The sequence below is a fragment of the Neodiprion pinetum genome, chromosome 5 (genome assembly GCF_021155775.2).
Source record: "Neodiprion pinetum isolate iyNeoPine1 chromosome 5, iyNeoPine1.2, whole genome shotgun sequence".
Taxonomy (NCBI): domain Eukaryota; kingdom Metazoa; phylum Arthropoda; class Insecta; order Hymenoptera; family Diprionidae; genus Neodiprion; species Neodiprion pinetum.
The window spans coordinates 518,193-539,094 of record NC_060236.1 but is presented as its reverse complement, the minus strand read 5'-3'; the positions used below and the strand labels follow the sequence as shown (position 1 = coordinate 539,094).

The 20,902-nt window shown below is 45.5% G+C and overlaps 1 protein-coding gene across 13 annotated transcripts in view; it reads right to left on the bottom strand.

The window, feature by feature from the left end:
* The window catches only part of Rbp6 (RNA-binding protein 6), a 406,618-nt gene that overhangs the window by 185,343 nt on the left and 200,373 nt on the right, over window positions 1–20,902 (bottom strand). For 10 of the 13 annotated variants that reach the window (XR_011177226.1, XR_011177227.1, XM_069136327.1 and 7 more), the window contains exons 4-5: window positions 9,646–9,702; window positions 7,836–7,920 (exon numbers count right to left, since the gene is read on the bottom strand). Coding sequence is in view for 11 of the 13 variants with exons in the window: in XM_069136327.1 (XP_068992428.1) it covers window positions 7,836–7,920; window positions 9,646–9,702 (142 nt within the window). In the remaining 2 variants the exon portion in view is untranslated. The remainder of the gene's footprint in view (window positions 1–7,835; window positions 7,921–9,645; window positions 9,703–20,902) is intronic. The other 3 variants (XM_069136332.1, XM_046625956.2, XM_069136328.1) reach the window with 2 other exon arrangements.

Genomic DNA, 20,902 nt, shown 5'->3' with positions numbered 1-20,902 from the left:
GGTTGCAGGGGATGGTTGGTATTTTCCCCTACGACGCCGCGGGCGTGGAATTATACGTGTATACATATATATATATATATATATATATGTAATACACATATTATGATGTCTTACACCGTAGAAGTGGCTAAATCCGGGGGTTGCAACGGTGTGTGCTGGGGAGTTGGAGAAAGTTTTCTTGAAAGACACGTTTCGAATTCCTCTGGTGAAAACGGAGCTGAGACGGAAAGAGCGAGGGAGAGAGACGCAGAGAGGAGAGAGCCATTAGAATGTCTTTTGTCTGAGATAGTCGGTGGGCGACATACATACATGTATACGTTGTGCATACATATACGTACACAGGCATTCGCCATTCAGGGGTTCATAAAAAGAACGTATAACGTCCCTGGGGCCTGGCGATGTATCATGAGTCCCCCGCTCTCCTCTCCTCTCCGTCTTTTTACGACGTGAATCCGCGGAGCGAGTTTTGATTGCGCGAACGGTCGAATAAATGAAAAGCCAGTCGGTATCGAGCTCGGGGGTGAAATGAAAAAAAAGCGAGGTAGAGAAAGAGAGTGAGAGAGAGAGAGAGAGTAAAAGAGGAAGCAAAAGATGAAGCGAATGAAAAAAAAATCAAAAAAATCGAAACGAAACAAAAACTGTATCAAACTTATATCAGGATCTTGCCGCGTTTCTCTTTTGCCGCTGAAAAAAAATTGCGAGGTGGAGAAGAAAAATGATGAAAATAATAGCGGTAGTAATGGCAATGATATAATAATAATAATAACAACTCGCGTAAGAGAAAAACAGCAAGCCGGAATAGTGTATGTACGTATACATATACAAACGCATAGGTATGGTATGTTTATCTAACCGTGCAGGGAATGCCTTTTTGATTTGATAGATGAACCGGTTCCTCTCGTCTTTATCAATATTTAGTATTTGCCGGGAAATCGGGGCTGCAGTTACACGTTACCTTATAAAGCTCCGAGGTTCGACGTATAAGTTTTCGCTGACTTGTGGCTTTTTATCGAGCCCTTCGGGCACGCCGATTCTGCCCGTTCCATCGGGCGCAGCGGCCCGAGTATACTTATACGTACGTTTACCGGATATTACACTTTGTTTGAGCCGCGGTTCCGATAAGCCGGGTAAAAGGTGAGCTTGCTGTACACCTGCCTGACCCTTGAGCTTTTGTCAGCTGTTACGTTAAAGTGAGAATTTAAAACGAACACAGGCTGGGATTGATGAATTGAAAAGGGACATCGTGACTTTGTGGCTAAGGTTTTAAAGAGGGGTACAGCTTGAACGATCCAACATCATACCTATTTTGAGGAGTTTTTTTTACTTTAACGACGCAGCGAAGCTAACTGGGAGAATCGCGAAAAAGAAACAAAAACGCGAAAAGTGGAAGAAACCTGGCACCGAGGGGGTCGTGGAACGCGGGAGATGTAACTCAGGACTTACCGGAAGGCGATGAGGATTGATGGGAGACGTCGCGATGGAGAGGGAGGAGGAAGGGAAAGGGTTGTTTTCCGTTCCAGAGGCAACTTCGGCTCAGAGTTTGAGGGTGCGAGAAAAAGGCTCAAGGAGGCTGATTGGTCAATAATCGACACTTTTTCTTTACCACGAGATAATACGAGTATAGTCGGTGCATTGAATATTCCTTCGCTACGAGAACCTCTTTAATCTACGAAAATAGAGCAAATATTGTTATCGTAAACAAAAGTTTGACAGAGGCATCAACAAAATTTATGAAAATTTGCCAGATTCGTTCGATTTCGCTCTACGATGTCTGACTTTATTTAAAAGACAATTTCCTGCATATTTACTGATTGCGAAACCCTTTTTGTTCATCAATTTGGCATTCTTTCACATTACAAAATTGAAGTTGCATATTCATTATGATTGACAAACGGCGATCTTTGGTTGACTCCTGAGAAAAAAATAAATAAGCATCTCTTCGAGTCAGTTGCCAAAAATAGTTTTGCAAAAAAAAAAAACTAGTTCGCGTAGAGTGAAATCGTAAGAATCTACTATATTTTCGACCATTGTTGCGCATTTTGAAACAAAGCAGCGACGTCGAAAAAGCCTTTGTTCAAAATATCAATATTTTTTATTCTAGTATTTTCAAAAAGATCCTCGCAGCTTAAGAATACATAAAAATTTGAAAATATATTACGATGTACGAACACCTCGTAACAATATATAAGATAAGATAAGGAGCGTAGAATTTGGGCCAATTTGGGTGAAATACGGGGATCTTTGACACGCAATTACAAGCGAATCTCAGGTACAATTAATCTCTGCGAATCCAACGAATCCAGTCCTCGTGCAACGAGTTTTGTATTTTCGGTTTTAGCCGCAGGCTGTTTTGCCGATTCGAGGACAGCGACGAATGGCCTCCAAAGAAGCGGAGAGAATCACCGACGACACGGAGAAGAAGCCGGCTAACAAGCGAATGAAATACCGGGAGAGACCGAAAGTCTGGAAAGTCCGAAAAGTCGGGCGTCGCGTCGCATCGCCTTACAAAAGATGAACCCGCGAGACTGCCCGGTGTTGTTTTTATCATCATAATCATTATTGTTATTCCCCTATACTTTATATACTTATGTAAGTCTCTAACATTCCTTTGCCGATATATTCCGTACCGCAGAGTCGATTTTGCCTTCCCGGAGTGGGTCGACGTATACGCGACGTTTACTTTCCGCCTTCGCTGAGCTTTTTCCGCGTCATTTTCGTCCGTCCCTTCGGGTTCCAGAGTCACGTTCGGTTTCAAAAAAGTCTGTTACAAAACTCTGACGGAATTATTTCCTTCACCGAATTTTCCCCCAACTATTGCACAAGCTTGCGTTATACGTACGACAGATATTTCTGCAAAAACTCACGGATATTCCGCTGCCAGTACTGATTTCGTTTCAGAATTGTTCACTGAACCTTGAATATCTCGGCAGTGACGAGAACTTTACACAGAGGAGTAATATTGGAATGGATTTCTCAAGGTGTTTCATTTCAAAAATAATTATCAGCCAGTACGGAAAGAATTATTATCGTTTTTCCAGTCTGTTAAATATAATATATATGTGTATATCGATTATGAATTACTTTCATCATAAATTTAGAGCGTATATAAATTTTGTGAAAATTAATAATCCCGGACAGAGGGGTTGTTTATACCTCGTACAGTTCTGCAGCCGGCCGATTCGCTTACACACTTTTCGGCAGGGTAGAAGGAGAAGGGATATTTAATACCTTTACTTAATAGTACTTTGAGCATGCTCCGAGTAACTACGGAAGCGTAACCGAGCCCCAAGTCCCGCTTTCGTTAAAACTTTTGCGCCCTTTATTAACGCCGAAAAATTTCGTCTTTTACTTGATATCATTTTTGTTTTCTTTGTTTTTTCAATTTCTTTTTCATTTTTATTATTTTTTTTTTTTTTTGTTTTTACTCTTTCACTTCTGTCTTGTTTGCGAGAAAACAAAAGCGGGCAGCGGCGAAGCAGGAGGGAGAGTGGGGGGAGAAAAGTAGACGGACGACCCCATTTAATTTACTCGGTTAATAAGCGTGCAGCCGCGGCGAAAAAGGTTCCGGCGTTAAAAAATGGTATTCAAAACTCTGGGAAAATAAATTCCTCCGTTTATACTTATGTACACCATGCTTCGTACAACTTTTTTTTTTTTTTCTTCATATATAGACACGCAACGGCGGCACGGCGTGGATTTTCATTTTCCAAGGATCAACGCTTGCTCTCTCGTCCCCCCCCCCCCCCCCCCCCTCCCTTATAATTGCGTATATCTCGTTTGGAAAGAAATAATTTCCACCGCGGGGCTAAAGGAAGTGGAAAACGGGACCTTATTTTAATCCGTCGAGTGTCGCCGCGTGCTTTTTAAAAACAACCCAGTGTGAATTCATGTATAGGTATATATATATATATGTATATGCACGTACAGATATGGGTATAAATCCACTTTGTATATGATTGTATGTGAGGGAAAAAGCATTGGGTGCACTTGTTGTACATCTGAGGCACGCGTACACGTATAAACGTACACGAATATCGTTTGTGTCTAGATGAAAAGGTTCGCGACGCCCTTCTTGTCGCGCGTAGGTATACGTAGTTATATTACATATAGGTATAGTACATACACTAGCCATAGGTAGGTGAAATCGACCCTTCCGACCGGCGGTGCGCGATTTGTGGGGAAAAGCAGGCACTTTTCGTCTCTCGGTCTGTTGTCCTTCTTCCCGGCCGACTTCCGGGGGCCGTAAGGCGAGCCCCCTAATGGCGAATAAGGTCAACAATGTAAGCAAGGCCTACCCGGCAAAGTCGGTTGACTGCCGCGTCGCCGCCTCGACGAGAGTGTCGAGGTTTCCTTGGGGGAGGGGAGGGAGGAATACACCTTATATACATGTATAAGTATAGTATAGGTGTAGCTCGCCGTGTCCGCGAGCTTGCAGCGGAATGGCGGCGTAGCTAATTCTGGAAGGGAGGAAGGGAGAACGGAGGCGTCGAAGCGTGAAATCAATTTTTTTTCGCCAAATTTCCACCCCCAAATCGATTTCCAGTTTTCAATCTCCTCGGTTTCCTGCACTGCAGCCTAATATCAGCCCCTCATCACCGAGGGTGAAAAGAAAAAAGAGTATGAAAAAGGGGAAGAGAAGTAGGGAGGGGTTGGGGGAGGGGGAAGAGAAACAAACGACGGGGGAAAGGGAAGAAGTGAAAAGAATAAAATAAAAACTTTCCGCGATTGATTTTATTTGAATTCATTTGAAATCCGGCCGCATTATAATATATATTGTACATATCTATACCACCCGCGTCGAGTTGACGCGCGCAAACCGCCCGAAAAATAAGCATTGCCGCTTACGCTACACTACGTCTCATCTGTGCTACAGAAATAATTTATTTCGAGACGAAGCGCGCGCGCGAGGGAGAGAGAGAGAGAGAGAGAAATGGAGGATCGAGCCACTGAGCCTTGAGGAAATTGTCTGCAGCCCCTCTTACAGAACTCACCACGACCACCGTCAACCCCCTTTCCTCGCCCTCCCCCCCTCTACCCCCCCCCCCCCCCGCCAAACCTTCTTCTTGCGCCTTATTCTTACCGAGTGAGTCAACAATACCAGAAGCGCGTCCATTGTCGAATGCTTTTAAATTTGAAATATAAACCGCGTCTATATACCTCGTCTGCAGCCCTTCTTCCCTTCTCACTCTCTCTCTCTCTCTCTCTCTCCCTCTCTGTTGTTATACCTTACAGTAGTCAGTGTAATACACGCGTTTTTCCCGTAGGTACAGGTGCTTTTTACTTCCGATTCTATACCATCGTAGTCCGTCTTGCTTGTAACTGCTGCTCTTCAGAAATGTTGTATTACCTACATGTACACGTGTCAGGTAACGTGTTCTTTGAACGAAATGCGTTTGAGATGAATTTTTTATTTTCTCTTTCTGCGTTACGCTGCTACCCCTTCCCGCCAGTAATTCACTCTTTAATCTACTACCGTGCTTTCGAAATTTTCATCACCGTCTGCTCGAGCAACCGGCGAAGTCGTTCGAAACAGCGGCGGGATTATTTTTCTTGTCCTCCTCTTTCCGCAACGTTAAATTTTTCATGTTCGTCCGCAGAAGGTCCATCAGCAAAAATTGGCGAGCTAAAAAATCGACTTCTGTAGCTGCAGATTCAGGAAACTTCACCACGAGTCATGTCACGTGTGTCTGTCGACTCGATGAAACGGTAATGATATTTCTGTTTCGATTTGTTGTTTGATTTTTTTTTTTTTTTTTCTAAACGCGTTAATTTTGATTCCCGTACTTTGTCGGTAAAGTTTTTTTGCTCTTTCTTAATTGTGTTTTCTTTTTTTTTATTTTTAATTTTTCACGGGGATAAGTAAAGCCGGTTACTTCGCGAACGAAAGGAGGCGGACGTTTAACGGATCTTGAGCAAACATCAAACAGTAGGCAAGCAGCAGGCAGGCACCGCGTCACACCAGAGAAACGGCGTCGTCCTGCAGCTCGAAAAATTAAGTCTCCCTTATTTAATTTGGAAAGTTGTTTAAAGGGAGAGAGGGGGGGGGGGGGGGGGGGGGTGGTGGTGGAGAGCGCAGGCTTCCTCCTTTGACTTTATTTTCTCGGTTCTTATACTCCCCGTATAACGCGACAACCCGCCGTTATTTGCCTCCCGCCAAGCTCTTATACTTCTTCTTTTTCTTCTTCGTTTCTGCTTTATTTTTATTTCTTCCTCTTTCTTTCTCTCTCTCTCTCTCTCTCTCTCTCTCTCTCTTTCTCACGTTTTCTCGACGTCGCTTCGAAGCGACGAAGCTTCGAAAAATGCATGGCTAAAAAAAAAAGATTCGGTTCTGAAACCACCGTTCCGTTACTAATTGAATAACTCAACGGTGACCAGTTCAGCAGTCAGAAATTGACACGAAATTTTAACAATCCGCGATATGGATAAAAAAAAAAAACGTAGAGACGAACAAAATGAATCAAACGTTAAATGGAAGTCGATGAAATCCTGCAAATCTTACTTTATAAATGTGAACCAATTATATAGCTGTACCACTGGAGGAAATCAGTGTATATAATACATTGTAAGTCGGTGAAATATCAGTGAAGTGTCACTGAACCGTTAGTGTATACGAACTGGTTTTTTTTCCAGTGATAAAAGTACTTGTAACTGGGAACTCGAATTTAGAGAGCACGTAAACTCGAAAACACGGATTTTTTCCCCCATACCAGTGCAAGCGATGGGAATTTCAATCCAAGAGCGAATGTTCGTCCCTCTTCCCTGAAACTCGGGCAGCCCTATAATTCGATGAAAATAATTAGCTTATCACAAACCGCGGATGGTGGCTCTCGACAGCGAAGCAAGACAATAACCGCGGATAGGAGCTGCAGCAGGGCGGAAGAAAAGGGACCGCGATAATAATAATTGCCAGCGCGGATTCCGGCTTGAATAAATATATGTACAGAGGTATATATGTACAATATACATATACAGGGATGGAGAGGAGTCACGGGTTGGCGTCAGAAACCGCTTACTCAGAAAGGAATTGGTCAACCGGAATTGCCGAAGTGGTATAGGCGTTCAGCCCCGGTTTGGCATCGTGTAATAACGCAATAACGAGAGGACGTGAATTTCCAAGACATAGCTAAGTAAGCCTAATTACGGTATTCTAATAAGCGTTACGCGTGCCAGTTTCTCTCAATATAAACGGCCGTCTTGTCCTCACTTCGCTCAAACGTCTTTCACAAGCCCCCCTTTTCTCCCTCTTAGCGGACGGCCCGCAAAGTCGTTTTCAATTTTTGTCCTTAAATTCAGGCTCATTAACGCGTACAGATCTTTTCCCGTTATTTAACCCTTAAACTGCCGTTGTAGCATATTATCTACACGGGTGAAGAAGCTGTATCTTTTTTTTTTAATATTTTCTTCAATTTCAATCTGAAAGTTCGGAAATAATTTGAGAAATAGTAATAGGCACTTTAAAGAAAGTGTTCAACGAATAATTTGATTTGAAAAACTTTTTATTTAGGTATGAAAATTGAAAAATTCTATTTTCAACAAGTGTGATGTTTGAACATTTTGTTTGAGAAAAATGATTTTTTTTAATGGGAAAGAGGCCTGGCCGTCAAGGGGTCGAAGGCTCGTTCCTTGGACTCTCATGTTTAAAATACCAATTTAAATTCCATCGCGATGATCCGTCGACCGACTTACAATCAGATATTGTACACGTAAGCGCGAGGGAAATGATTTATCACGATCGAAGGTTGACCATCGATCTTTTCATTACAATTATTAGTTGGGAGGGGAAGAGAAGGGACGAAAGGGACGTGAGAGTATATTTTTCAATACGATGTACTCACCTTTTTGCCGTCGAGTTCGTGAGTGCCTTGAGCCAAAACTTTGTCAACGCTGGCTGGATCCGCGAACGTGATGAAGCCAAAACCTCTGCAACACAACGAAGCGCACAGCGTTGAATTCATAAGTCGGTTGATATCATCCCTTGCACAGGGTGTTGCTAGCAATTAATATAATAACCACGGACTAATCGATTGATCGAAACTAACAAATGAACAAAATATGTGGACGAAAAATAAAAGTAAAGATATAAGAAAAAAATTGGAAAAACAAAACATCGAAAAATTGACCCGCTAATTACAAATGATAATTTGCAAACACGGCTTTGCTTCGAATTTCGGGTTCAACCCTTCCTCTGATTCTCCGTTTCTCGTTCCCCTCACTTGTGTTTCTAATCCTGACAGTGATTGCGGAGTATAAAAAAGTCGGCTTGTTTTCTCTCAATTTACAAGTGTTGCGGAAAAAGGTGAGGCGAAAATGGAATATAAAAAGGGCTCCCCATTTCATCCGTAAATAGAAGCCTGCACAGCTACTCGAAAAGAGGTTCAACGAATACTTCTCACACGAATCCCGCAGGCTTGAAGCATGGTTATTGATAATATCTCCACGTTATTTAGGGTGTAAGCATGCCTCAGAAATCAAACGCGGCAATATCCATACTCGTTCCAGCTCTTTTTTACTCCTCGTGATCCTGTCCAGTATTTCTCTTCCCTCTATCCGACCCGACGGAACACTTTGCACCCCACCACCCGGAGGTTTAACCCCTTTTCGAACTGTGCAACAACTCGAGTCGCGCCGTATATAATACAATTCGATGCGTTACACATGGATTGGATTTTATCGATTTGAATTTCAGAAGTACAACGACGTACGGAAACCGAAGGAGATACCGCTGCATGTATTGTATTCTTTTGAACTTTGGATAAACTCGATCTACATTCCAGGGAGAACGATTTCTATACTCCGAACGCGTTCCCTCGGAAACGTTTCAGAAGTTTTGTGCAATATGAACCGTGGGTATTTTTATTTTTTTTAGTCTTATACACGCGCCTTGATAATTAACCCCGTGTTGAAACAGGACTCAAGTATAGAATAGAGAATTCGTTCGTCATGTCGCGCATAACGCAGTCGATACCGAAGCCGTTGATTACACTACATAGCAAGCTGGGATACATATTAATTTTCACTGGTTATTTTTAAACTGAGAAGAAAAACGTAACGTTTTCTTATTTTTAGTCTTATTTGTACCATCCTAATGTTGATAATTTTTTCCGGATTAAAAATCAACTCTTCATCTCTCGCGGAGAGCAAGAATCGAGAATCAATCATGGTTGAAAAATCTGGGTCCAATAATTTGATACTGCCGATGTGAATGGCAATTATAATTGTTATTAAAAAATATAGATATATGTATATAAATAACTAAAGAAAATTACGGAAAACGAAAAAGAAAGAATTGGAGAACGGTTAACAACGACATTCAAGTGAACAGACTGGAGAATTGTATATGAATATAATAATGCACGAAAAGGTGTGAAGAAGAAGATGTGCAATGCAAATAATGTAATTCTATGTATATAATGAATATAGGTATCTGATTTTGCTCTTCTTCCTCTTCTCTCTTTAATTGCTCTACAATTTTCGTTACGTTGTTTATTATTTTTTCTTTTCCTCTCTCTCTCTCTCTCTCTCTGTCTCTCTCTCTCTCTCTCTTTCTTTCTCTCCCTCTCTCTCTCTCTCTCCCTCGCTTCTACGCTCAGTCCGTTGATTTGAGGGTCGTTGATGAGATGGTAAAGATGTGCGGTGTGCACGTACCTTGGTGTAAACATGCGGCCAGTGCTATCCACCACATACGAGGCGAGCTCACCGCTGCTGAAATTAACACACAGCTATGTTCACTTTCACACTGTTTCCACCAAGTGCCAGCCCTGCACCACCTCGCTCTTTTCATTTTTCTACATCATTGTCAATACGTGCGTATTACATACAGACCGATACTCTGTGTAAAAATATAACAATTTTGCAAACGATCGATTCTTTCTCATTGATATTTATAAAAATTTCCAAACTCGTTTCTCTCTAATCTTTTTTTCATTTTCCATGTCCTTTTTACTTTACTTTCTCAATTCAAGCGCGATCACGAGATGGGCCAACAGCGAACGCGATTCTTGTAGCTTTGAAATGCTTTTACACAAATCGTTGAATCGCGTCGAAAGTTGGCCCACTTCCTTCGTTAATGCACTCGAGGATCTAACAAGTTGATCTACCCGTGGTAACAGGGTAAGGGCAGCCACATTGGACGACGGTCGATTCGACGAATTCAGCCTGAGCCATAAAAATTGTGCGTCAAGAAGGTTTGGGGATGTGCAATGCAGTGCGGTGCGGTGTGGTGAAATTGGCGCGATACGGGGTGATTTCGACGAGGTTGGTTGACGGTGGGAAGGGGAGGGGGTGAGTAATGAGTGACGATTTGGAAAAGGAGGTCATTACGCGTGTATGCGGCGCGCGATGAAGGAGGGTAGTATCGGGGGGATGTGGAAAATCGCGTCGGTACAATCGGGTACAAATGACAGCTCGCTGAATCGGCGGTCATCCAATCAACATCAAAACACCAAACGTCACGATACAACACCATCAGCATCTAGGCACATAATATAGGTATAGGTTATGTTCTATGTATGCACGCTAACAACAAGTCTGTATTCAACTACACAGCAAAAATAACAAAACTACACTGCCATTAACAGATACGCAGACACGCGCGTATACCGTCTATGGTATACAATTATATCTGCCTGAAAGCTGCAAGCTGCGAGCTCCTCTTTCATAATACAAGCATTACCGCGGGACCGTCCTTTTCAACGATAATCGCGCTTCGCTAGCTGGGTCAATTCATTCGCAATGCCGCACTTGCAATTTACCCTCGACGCGCGACTTTCGCGGATTCACGCTCGCTTCGTTATTCAAGTATCGCTGCAGCAGCCGCGACGTTAATTTCTGCTCGAAAATGGCCCTCCCCCTACCGCATCCTCATCTCCAATAAGCTTGTCGTACCCGGTATTTACTCGCGGTATTATCTCTACGCGCTTACCGTTTACGCAAATTGATCGGTTATCTGCTGCGGCTGCGTTTACTTTGGAACCGTTTGTTTCTGTAATACTCGTACGTTACCGTTGCTCGTGCTTGCTGTTTTCAGGCAAATTGCACTCGGCAGGGATTCTTTGCCGTTTCGTCGAGTTTTCGTAGTGCAATCCCGTGAGCAATTCGGATTTCACTTAAACTCGTACAGTTTCTACGTCGCTTTGAAAATTGGCAACGGGGCTGGTGCAACGAAACGAAACGTTACGGTGGCTCGATAATCATAGGGTGGAAAACGAAGGTCGAGAGAAATATCAGGTTTCCCATTAAAGCGAGGAAAAAGAGGGGGGTAATTTAATAATTTCTTATTACTTCCTACGTTCCTTAGAGCGAGCTAGTGGCTGAAGGCAAACGGTGGAAGGGAGACGGGGGACGGTGGAGGGGTGGAGAGGCAAACCAGCGTACGTAACGAACGCAAAATAATTATCTTCTCGTTACCGGCAAAACCTGAGAGGCGGTTTGCGAAATTCGCAGGCGTTTGCGGTGAACGCGCGGCGTTTCTACCCAAGCGAAATTGAACGATACGCGTACATTTAATGGGAAAACGAAACACAATATTTCGTTCTTCTCTCCTCGGTCATTATTTTGAAAACCGAGCCGAACCGTCCCGAATCCTCGTTCCCGCAAGAATTGGGATTCGCGTATTAGACACGATTGCGAGCAGAAATGTGTGTTTGATAAAACTCGCATCATATGAGGACCGACGGTATTCACTCGAATACTCGTATCAATCGTAATCGTGTGAAATTTTACGACTCTGGATTTGAATGGAATTTCTCGTCGAAAGTCGATGGGTAGAGAAAAAGCCCGAGTATCTCTTGGCCTGATCGAGTGGGGAGGAGGTCGGTAACAAATAGCAGAGGTCACGTTCCCGGAGCATGTTTCGGTGGCGGTGGCGTGAAATATAACAAAGCGTGCTCGGTATTGAGGGGGCGAGGGGCGGAGGGATCCACCCCCGGTGGCAAAGGTCTGAGCTTTGCACGTCCAAGTGTTTGATTGAACCGTAAAAAATGAACCGGGAAGTACAAGGGAGGATCGGCGAGGTTTGCGGCGTGTGTGCGAGGACTCGGGGGCTTGTATCGGGGGCGGCGCGGCTCCTTGTCACCCATTGTCAGCCACTGTCAGCCATTGTCAGCCATTGTTCCTGAATAATCTATAAAAGGCTAAGTGGGATGGAAGGGGTGGCTGGCGCGTCCCGTCTACTTGAGCACGGCTTCTCTGATCCTCCACTTTTCACTCGCTCCTCGACGCCGGCGAAGAAGAAGAAGAAGCGGGAGGAGGAGGAGGTGGAGGAGGAGGATGAAGATGAACAGGGGAGAAGATTGTCAGGTCGGGCTGACGGGTGCATTTGTTTGTCACCCCCTTCTTCTTCTTCTTCTTCTTCGTCTTCTTCTTCTTCCTCGCAACCGAGACGGAATGGAAAGTCGAATAGTCGAGGGTTGTTTCGCGTCCCGCGACTTGTTTGAATAAAGTTGCACCATCGGTGGGTGGATGTGAGGTTATACAAGGTACGCGCCTGTTGTTCACCGGGGGTATTTTCGTACAGACCGCGATTCCAATTTCCCCGGGATTTCAGCCGTCCTCATTTCCGCTTTGCAGTAAACACCGATTTTTACCCCAGTTTTGCAGGGAAGACGGGTCCTAGCTGTCGCAAGTTCTAGTTGTCACAAAGTCCGTATCTCAGTCGCTAGATATCGGAACGAACGGCGCTATAGATTCGAGTTATAGTTCAATGTTTGAATGAAACGAACGTTGTTAACTAGAATAATGTTCGTTCGTTCATTCGTTCGTTCAATCATTACCACAGCAGATACCGAGCGCATGTCTGGTTAAAGATAACGCATATCACCGCCCGGAGGAGTGAAACAACTGGATATCCGTGAAATCTGTATCGACGAACGTTATCCGCGGTGTTTTTTCATCCACTTTTACTATAAAACTGCGATGTTCCGGACAGTTGAAAAATGACGAAATTCGCAACTCCGCAGAAGGAGGCCAGGCAGGCATGCCTAATCGTCGATCGATTCTCCGCACCCTTTATTCTCGCACGGTCTTATCGACGATCTGAGTACGCGTCGAGTCATCTGAAATTCGTCGGTGGTAGGTATGAAAAATTTTCATAACCCGCGACAATTATTCTACCGCTAATTGAGTTACGCCGCGTTCTAAATGCCCGATGAATATTCATCGCGAAGCCAGCGCAGCAGCAGCAACGACGATGCGCGGTTACGGAAGAACGAAGCGTGGCTTTTAAGATAGAAAATTTTCGTCGCCGGTTGGAGAAAAAAAAATCTTTTATTTTCAACAGAATTATAAATCAGGTGTCCGGCCGCGTAATCAGCGCCTGCTTCTCGCGATTCGTTTTTCCCGGCATCGGCTGCATTTACAACCGAAAGCTCGAAATTTTCTCACCCCTGTGGCTCACGGTGGCCGTTGGTAATCGGCTCATGTGCGTGGCCGAACTTTTATCATACCTTATGTATATACGCATACATATATACACTTCGGGCTAATGACCAGGTGAATATTTTTAAAGAATCCCGCTTATAGCTGCACCGCTTCACGCCGCTGAAAGTCCCCATGCCCCAACCATAGAGTTTCTCACTGTAATTGGCTTGTTCTTCTTAACTTTGTAGAAACGGGATCTCGTTGAATCGTATTATGCAAATTCATTCGCCCCTAGTCCCTCACCCCCGTGTACGTATATACGAAGAAGCGACGTCGCGACGTCGACCGCGAGAGTCTGAACCCCTTCTGCGAGACGAGTATATAGATTTATATACAATACACATCCAACCCCTAAGAAACAGCGAGAAAGAGTGAGTGAGAGAGAGAGAGAGAGAGAGAGCGAGAATACGAAAAAAACATCGAGTTCGTCCCGTCACAAAGTCAAATACCTAGACACGCATTTTCGCATATTTTTACAAAATTCAATTTCAGTTTGGCGATCGTAAAAACTCAACACATGCAGCCGCTTGCGGGGTAGTTAATTAAACGGACGGATATGAGAATATCCTTCGGAGGGGTTAAGCGTCGCGACGATGCAATTTGCCCGCAGTTGGCGAGCCCCTATATCGGGAGTATTTATGTAAAATGGTCTCATTTCGCGTCGCGAGTAAGCAAACTTCCCTCAAGTACCCACAACCCGGACGGTTTCCGGCAAGTCCGAATTCCGTTGGAATACGCGCCTTACAGTGTTCTCGAGGAGTAAAGTATCGCGTCGTTCGCGTCGATCGATCGATTCGAATAGAAATTCGTCCGGATGGCAGATTTGGATCCGATCACCTCGGGGTCGCGGTTCAAAGATTTGATTAAAACGTCGGAGCTTCCCGATCCCTCGGGACGTGCGACATCATCGGTGTATAAGTAAGCTCTCGAGAAGCGGTTCTTCAAGTCCGAGCTGAGAATTCTCTCCCCCTGAGCGGCTCCGCGCGCTCCAGACGCTCGAGTGGAGGATCGAGGATCGCTCCTTCCCTCTTTATGCCCCCCTCCCTCCCGCCCCTACGTTTGCCGACCCCGAGGCCTCGCCTAAGTGCAGCGCCGTGCCGTCGAGAGGACTGAGATCCCTTCATCCACCCTCTTCCAGTCTCTCCACGTCTTCTTCCACCAGACGCGAAGTAAGCGGCCCTCCGCGCCGCGTTTCCGGCCCGGTTTCGATCACGCCGCCGGAGGCGGGAACCGAGCTCGACTGTCCGCGGTCTGCAAGTCCGCAGCTTTTCCTCCTCGGCTTGTTATTCTTTCGTCTTCCGTCTCCTCTCTCCCGAGGCCTCGAGAAGGCGAGAAGGCCTCGTCCAGCTTCCGTCTGTCTGTCGTCATGGAGACGAGTGCCCGAAGCGTCAAATCTGTTGTAGGTACAATAATCCTGCGAGGCCTCCCCTGCCGCTTCCTCCCTCAGCCCTGACGGCCTGAACCCTCCTCCTTTTCGGGCAATTCGACGCTTGGCCGCGCTTAACCCAGTTCGCGGTCCTCGGTGGGGATCCAGAAGCTCGATCCTTCCTCGATCATGTCCGCGAGCCCTTAGCCATCTCCGTTTTCTCGGATATGCAACACCCTCTGCAAACACGCTCGGACTGTTGCTGAGATTTTGCGGATACACCGATTTGCTCACTAATACAGCGAAACCTGTTTCACAAAATTGACGGGGACGTATACCGAGACTTAACGTCGACGAAGTTACGAGATTCAACGTTTGACCACCTGAAATTGGTCACCTGTCAAACACAGCTTGGGAGGTCGCATTTAAGTATCGTACCTGCCCAATGAAAATTTATTCCAATTCAGGCATAGGTTTCTTAACAGGGCCGGTCATTAATTACGTAAAGGTCCCGAGAGAGTTTAAAAAATCTCTACGTGACCTTACCTCGGAGGGGGGTAAAGCTATTCTTACGTAATATTTTACTACGAGTCGAAATTCTCCTGGGAGCCAATCCGTTCAACCTCGACGACGATCGATGATCCGAATTGAACCGGCTTTTACTCTTTGACTGATTTCCTGTAATATTATTTCAAATCTAGTCGTTCATTATGTAACGCAAAGCATTCCATATCGTTTGTAGTTGTTCGGCTGTTTCCTCACTTTAAGATTGTTTCACATCTTACTTTTAATCACATCTCACTTTACTTTTTAGGTGTTAGTGTAACTGGACCTTTTCTAACGACATTTAAGTAATTACCGCTTCTTAGGGAAACTCCAGGTAAAATCTTACGTAACAAGGGGGCGGAGGGTCCGAGAAATCTTATGTGTCCTTCCATAGGGGTGGGGGAATCAAGAATGGCCAAAATCGTTCTTACGTAATTAACGAACGATCCCTAAACGGTTTCGATGTAGCCATTCGGAAAGGCTTTGGCAAACTTTTACCAATGCGAGTGATCAAATAAGTGACTAGATTTTCAATTGCCCTACGCTTGACTTGCGTTTGAAATTTCGTACCTCATTTTTGCCCTCTTATCTTCCAGACAAAAATATTGCGACCGGTCATTCAGCCTGCCAAGATTCACCGTTTCCTCTATACGTGTGCATAATTGTATTGTCCGTATCCGTGATACCAGCTGTTCATTCTTTTCTATATTTCTATCAATTTTCCTCGCACAATGTCGCCGTATCTCGGCATCACGGTTCACCAACCACGCGAAATGATAAAAATAATGAAGATGAAAAATAAAAAAAAAAAGAATAAACCGCGTCGATAGTAACACGACACAGGGACGAAATCCTGTAAATTCTATTTGCAATTCCACAAGGTGGGTGGATACCCACCTGGCACAGTGAGAGACAAGAGGATCGATGATCCACTCGACCCAGTGAACCCGCAAGTCAATTTCGACGCGGCGGAATCGAGAGGCTGCAGATATAACGGCCTAATATCGCCTCTGGAACGGAGGACCCGGTCGCATTGTGCGGAGTTTGCAAACCCCGGGGGGTGGTTGGTGGATGGTAGATGCGAATAAGGTTCGGAAGCGCGATGTAGCGAGGCCACGAATGGCTCGCTGCCCGGCTGCAAGTATGCGCTAATGCGACTCGTATACCTTTCGACTCCCCGGCGAGCCGGTGCGGCAGTTACGCCGTGGAATCCGGGCAACGAGACACTCAGAATGCAGCCGCCCTTATCCGAATCTATCGAGGTGCTGTGCGCCGCGCGGCGCGGCGTCGAGAACTTCTAGGGGTGAACGACGAGGCTGCACCTGAATTGCAGCGGCAAATTTCGCCCTTTGGGGGGATGACCTTATTCCATAAAATTCTGCACGCGGTCGAAGCCGCGAAACGTTTACTACCCGTAACACCGGTCAACGCGAATTTCGAATCTGAGTTCCGGATGTCATGATTTTGATTTCTCCAACGTAACTGATGGATGAAAATATTGTTTCATTAGATAAAGTTTATTTTTTGTAGAAACAAGAACGATATTTCGGATTTTAAGACGAATTACCTATTTTATCAAACATTTATTGTATATATGACGAACAAACGGGCTTCAGTTTTGCATTCAAATCACATTTATTGAAAAATAATAATTAATAATAAACGGCAAATGTAAAAGAATTGATAAACAAAGCTTAAAAGAGAATATTTTTTGTACTTCTTTTATTTTCATACAGACTTTCTCGTATCAAACCCCAAACGTAATCTCCCATCGTGCTCTTATTATACCGCCCCTTTCCTTTTTCTTCCGAATAGACATCCATATCAGCTATCAACCATAAACCTTGAGACTTATTCATCGCCATAAAAAAGACAAAAACAAACTTTATAAGTAATAAATAAAGGTTTTGGTTATTATTCGAAACATAAAATTTAAATTCATTTATATCAATAGAAGTTCAAAACCAACAAAAAAAAAAATGATCCTGACCTGGTGTAGTTTTTGCCAATTGCTGCTAATGAAGATTTTTTTTTATAACCGAGACACGGAAATGGATCCACGAGTAAAACGCCGAATTCTGTCCTGCAATCTGCTTCGCTACTTTCTATCGATTCCCCTCAATGTCCACTCGCGTAGCGAAAACTCCGGCACACTCTGTATCTTATCAGTGAAGAGTGGCTCGTATTCTTCTCGTCTACCGCATCCGGGCCGTGAGGAATATTCCTGCGGGTTCTGAACTCCGAGGGAATAAGATATCCCTGAGGCGTTTGCAGTAGGTACGACCGATGTCTGCGGCAGGAACTTCAAGTCGAGCTTTTGCAATCCTGCAGCGCAGTGCAGTGCGGTGCAATCTTGAGTCCGCTGTTATGCGCTTTTAATATCCTCGAGGTAACCTCAGAGCACGCGATGAAAATTGCCGACTCTTTTGTAATTACAATCTCTTCACGGCACGACCCGGCCAATTCAATTGCGGCCCCCGTCCCCCTCCCTCCCCTCGTCCCTCTTTGCTGTACCCCTCTTTCTCTTTTTCTCTCCTTCGCTCCTGCCGCAGGATCACGGCGAGAAATACGCGGCGGGATCCGAGCCACGCGCCACACTCGAGCCTCGAGCACACTGCATTTGCATTTTATTGTTTAATATAAGTTTACGTCATCCTCCCTCGTTCGCCCTTCGCCCGTGGAAGAGCAGCTCCCGCGTTCAAACACTCGAGATTGTGTTGAATCGCGCTGACGCTGCGCGCCGCGCCGGAACTGCGAATCCTTTTCCTCGCGGCACGCTCCGCAGGGTAATGAAAGAGTGAAACTTCGAACGAAATTTACGGTTATAAGCTCGCCGCTTGAGAATATCGCCCGGATCCCACATCGAACGAGGAATCCTAGAGTGACGGGTGCCTCGTCCTCCTTCTTCCTGAAGCGAAAAGGACGAGACAATGAATGCGCGACGTGGCGTCTCTGCTGACGGATTTCCTTTCCTGGATGTTTGACGAATACAAGCTCCGGAGGGAATAAGACAAGTGTACCAGTTATTGGCCCTGACCCAATTATCGACCTTTTTTGGTTCTATAATCAGTTCGATCCTTGATTCTAAAGTTCCGAAAAAATTAATTTCTAGTGTCTAACCCTCTAGCAATTGGTTTTAGTCATTGAGAGATTCGCAATTTGTACCGTAAATTTATAAAATGGTCAATAATTGAGTCCAAACGTGTGGATAACCGGTACGCTTACCTAATAATATCACGGGCTGGTTTCTTTCTATGTTCTGAGCAGCTTACGCAGTTTCGTCGTATAAAAAAGTGGAAAGGAACTTCCGGCCGACCGCGTCTTGTGGACGGACGATGATGCGTCGAACGAGCGTTAGCAATAAAGCCGAGGGCCCGCAATTTCGGATTTCCATTTCATTAAGCGGGGTCGCGCCGGGCTATTTGATTATAAAACAGTCCTCCAGCTCCAGTGTTCTTGAGGAGGGAGGAGAAGGAGGAGGAGGACTACTGCACCCGCCCCTCTAACCGTGAGCGCGAGCCGGCCAATTTTCCACAAAGGCCAACCTGGGACACACAATAAGGGCGAGCATTTACATTCCCATAAAGGCCAATCCCCGTTGCAGGACGTAACAAGCGTCGCGGCCGTGCTCAGATTGGCCCCATAACCGCGGGTCACTGCACCGAGAAAAAAAAAAAGGAACGTCCCGAAATTGCCGAGTCGTTTTCACTTCTTGTAACGAAGCCTGCAGGAATGCGGTGAACGCCGTCGATTCCCCATGTTGCGAAAGTCTGTTTTCGGCACGCTCGTTTCATGCATTAACCATAACACGGTTATCACGCCTTTGACTTGGATAAAACTTGAGAACGACGGTGAACGTCGGTTCTTTTAATTCAAACTCGCGCGAGTCGGTTGCTCCGAGGGATGATCGTTAACTCGAGCTCGAGTGTCGAGACGTTTATTTTTATCCCTTCGACAGGGGGTTTTTATACCGCGGTGATAATATAAGCGAGGGAGCAAATATCAGCTGCGAACGGTTCCGGAGGCGGCAAATGGTTACTGCAAACAGAGTCAGGACGGGGCAGCGGGGAATTAACGTGTGGGAAACGAAGGTAAAGTTTCCGCGTTTGCTGTCTGTGCGGGCGACGCCGAAGTCGCGGGGTCCGCGTAATTGGATATAATTTTTAGGAACCACACTAACCGAATTACGCCAACTCGGAGGCGGCGGTTTGTTTGCGCTGCAACGACGCCCGGCGTCGCGACGCCGCCACCCTTGAGGGGGATCGCAATTATTCAGCGTCGCGATGACGATGCCTCGAGTTCGACTAAAAAGGCACCCTTTCAACCAAGGAATCAACAGCTGCAGGCCCGGGCGGGGCCGTAAAGCGACGACGTTGCAAAGCGACGTGACGAGCAACGGAGAAAACGTCATAAAGTGCGTTCAGCCCGGCCGGATTTATGGGGGAGAAGGAGAAGGTAAGAAGGACCAGAGCGTCTCAGACTAGGCGTCCTCGGGCATCAAATTCCCCCACCCAGCTTCGGCTGCGGAAGGATAAACAAGTCGCGTTTTCGCGACAAATGAGCGCCATCGCGTTAATGCAAGCTATAGGTGACGGAATTGTCTCCGTTTGTAATCCGCGACGTTAACGAGGCTGAAACGGAGATCCAACCCCCGGCTCCTTTCCTCCGACGCTCAAGAAAGTTCACCCGAATTAAATGGGACGTGAACGAACGCGGCTCGGCGTCTTTCTCTCACCCTCCCTCCCTCTCTTTCTCTCTTTCGCGATTGCGTTTCCTTCGGGAATACGTGGTACCGGTACCCCATGCTCTCAACGACATTCCCGCCTCTTTATTACCTCCACAAAGGAACGTTTACGACGAATTCCGGTCGCACCTGCGCCGATCCTCCCTTTTGATTCGTAAATGTTGCGTAGCCAAGGTAGCTTGGCCATTCTCTGAATAGCGATTATCACCTATAATTCCGGAAGGTGCGGACGAAAATTCAGGAATTTCGCCTCGACTCTCCCTCGTAAATATCGGGGCCAAGGTGCCCGCGTACAATTCGATCGCGTAGATCATTCATCATTCGTCGATCGTATATTCTACGTCATGTACGTAAGCATTCATCTCAGCGAAACGAACAGTGCGTAAATCTTAACCTGCTGGGTAGGTGCGTCGGGTTTTACGGTCTTTCCAGCCATTTGCGCGGCAAGAGGGATTTAATATACGAATGTGTTTATTTTAAACGCCGCCGGGGAAGCCGCAGCTACACGACGGTGAAATCTCACCTTTTATCCTCCTGTTTTTTTTCATCTTGGAATGTATACCTATCATTTTTTGAACGCGTCTTTACTTCGTGATACATCGTTACCTGTACACCGCGTCGAAAAACATTCGCCACCTGCTGATCCGACTGTTTGAGGAGTAAACACCACCCTTAATGCTTATCCCCTTTCCCCAAAATAAGGGAAACAATCGATTCAGGATAAAACCACCGCGCATATTATCGTCCGTTGACGTAGTGGATAATGTCCGATTCGTATGATCGAAATGAATTTAACGTCGGTATATATATATATATATATATATTTATAT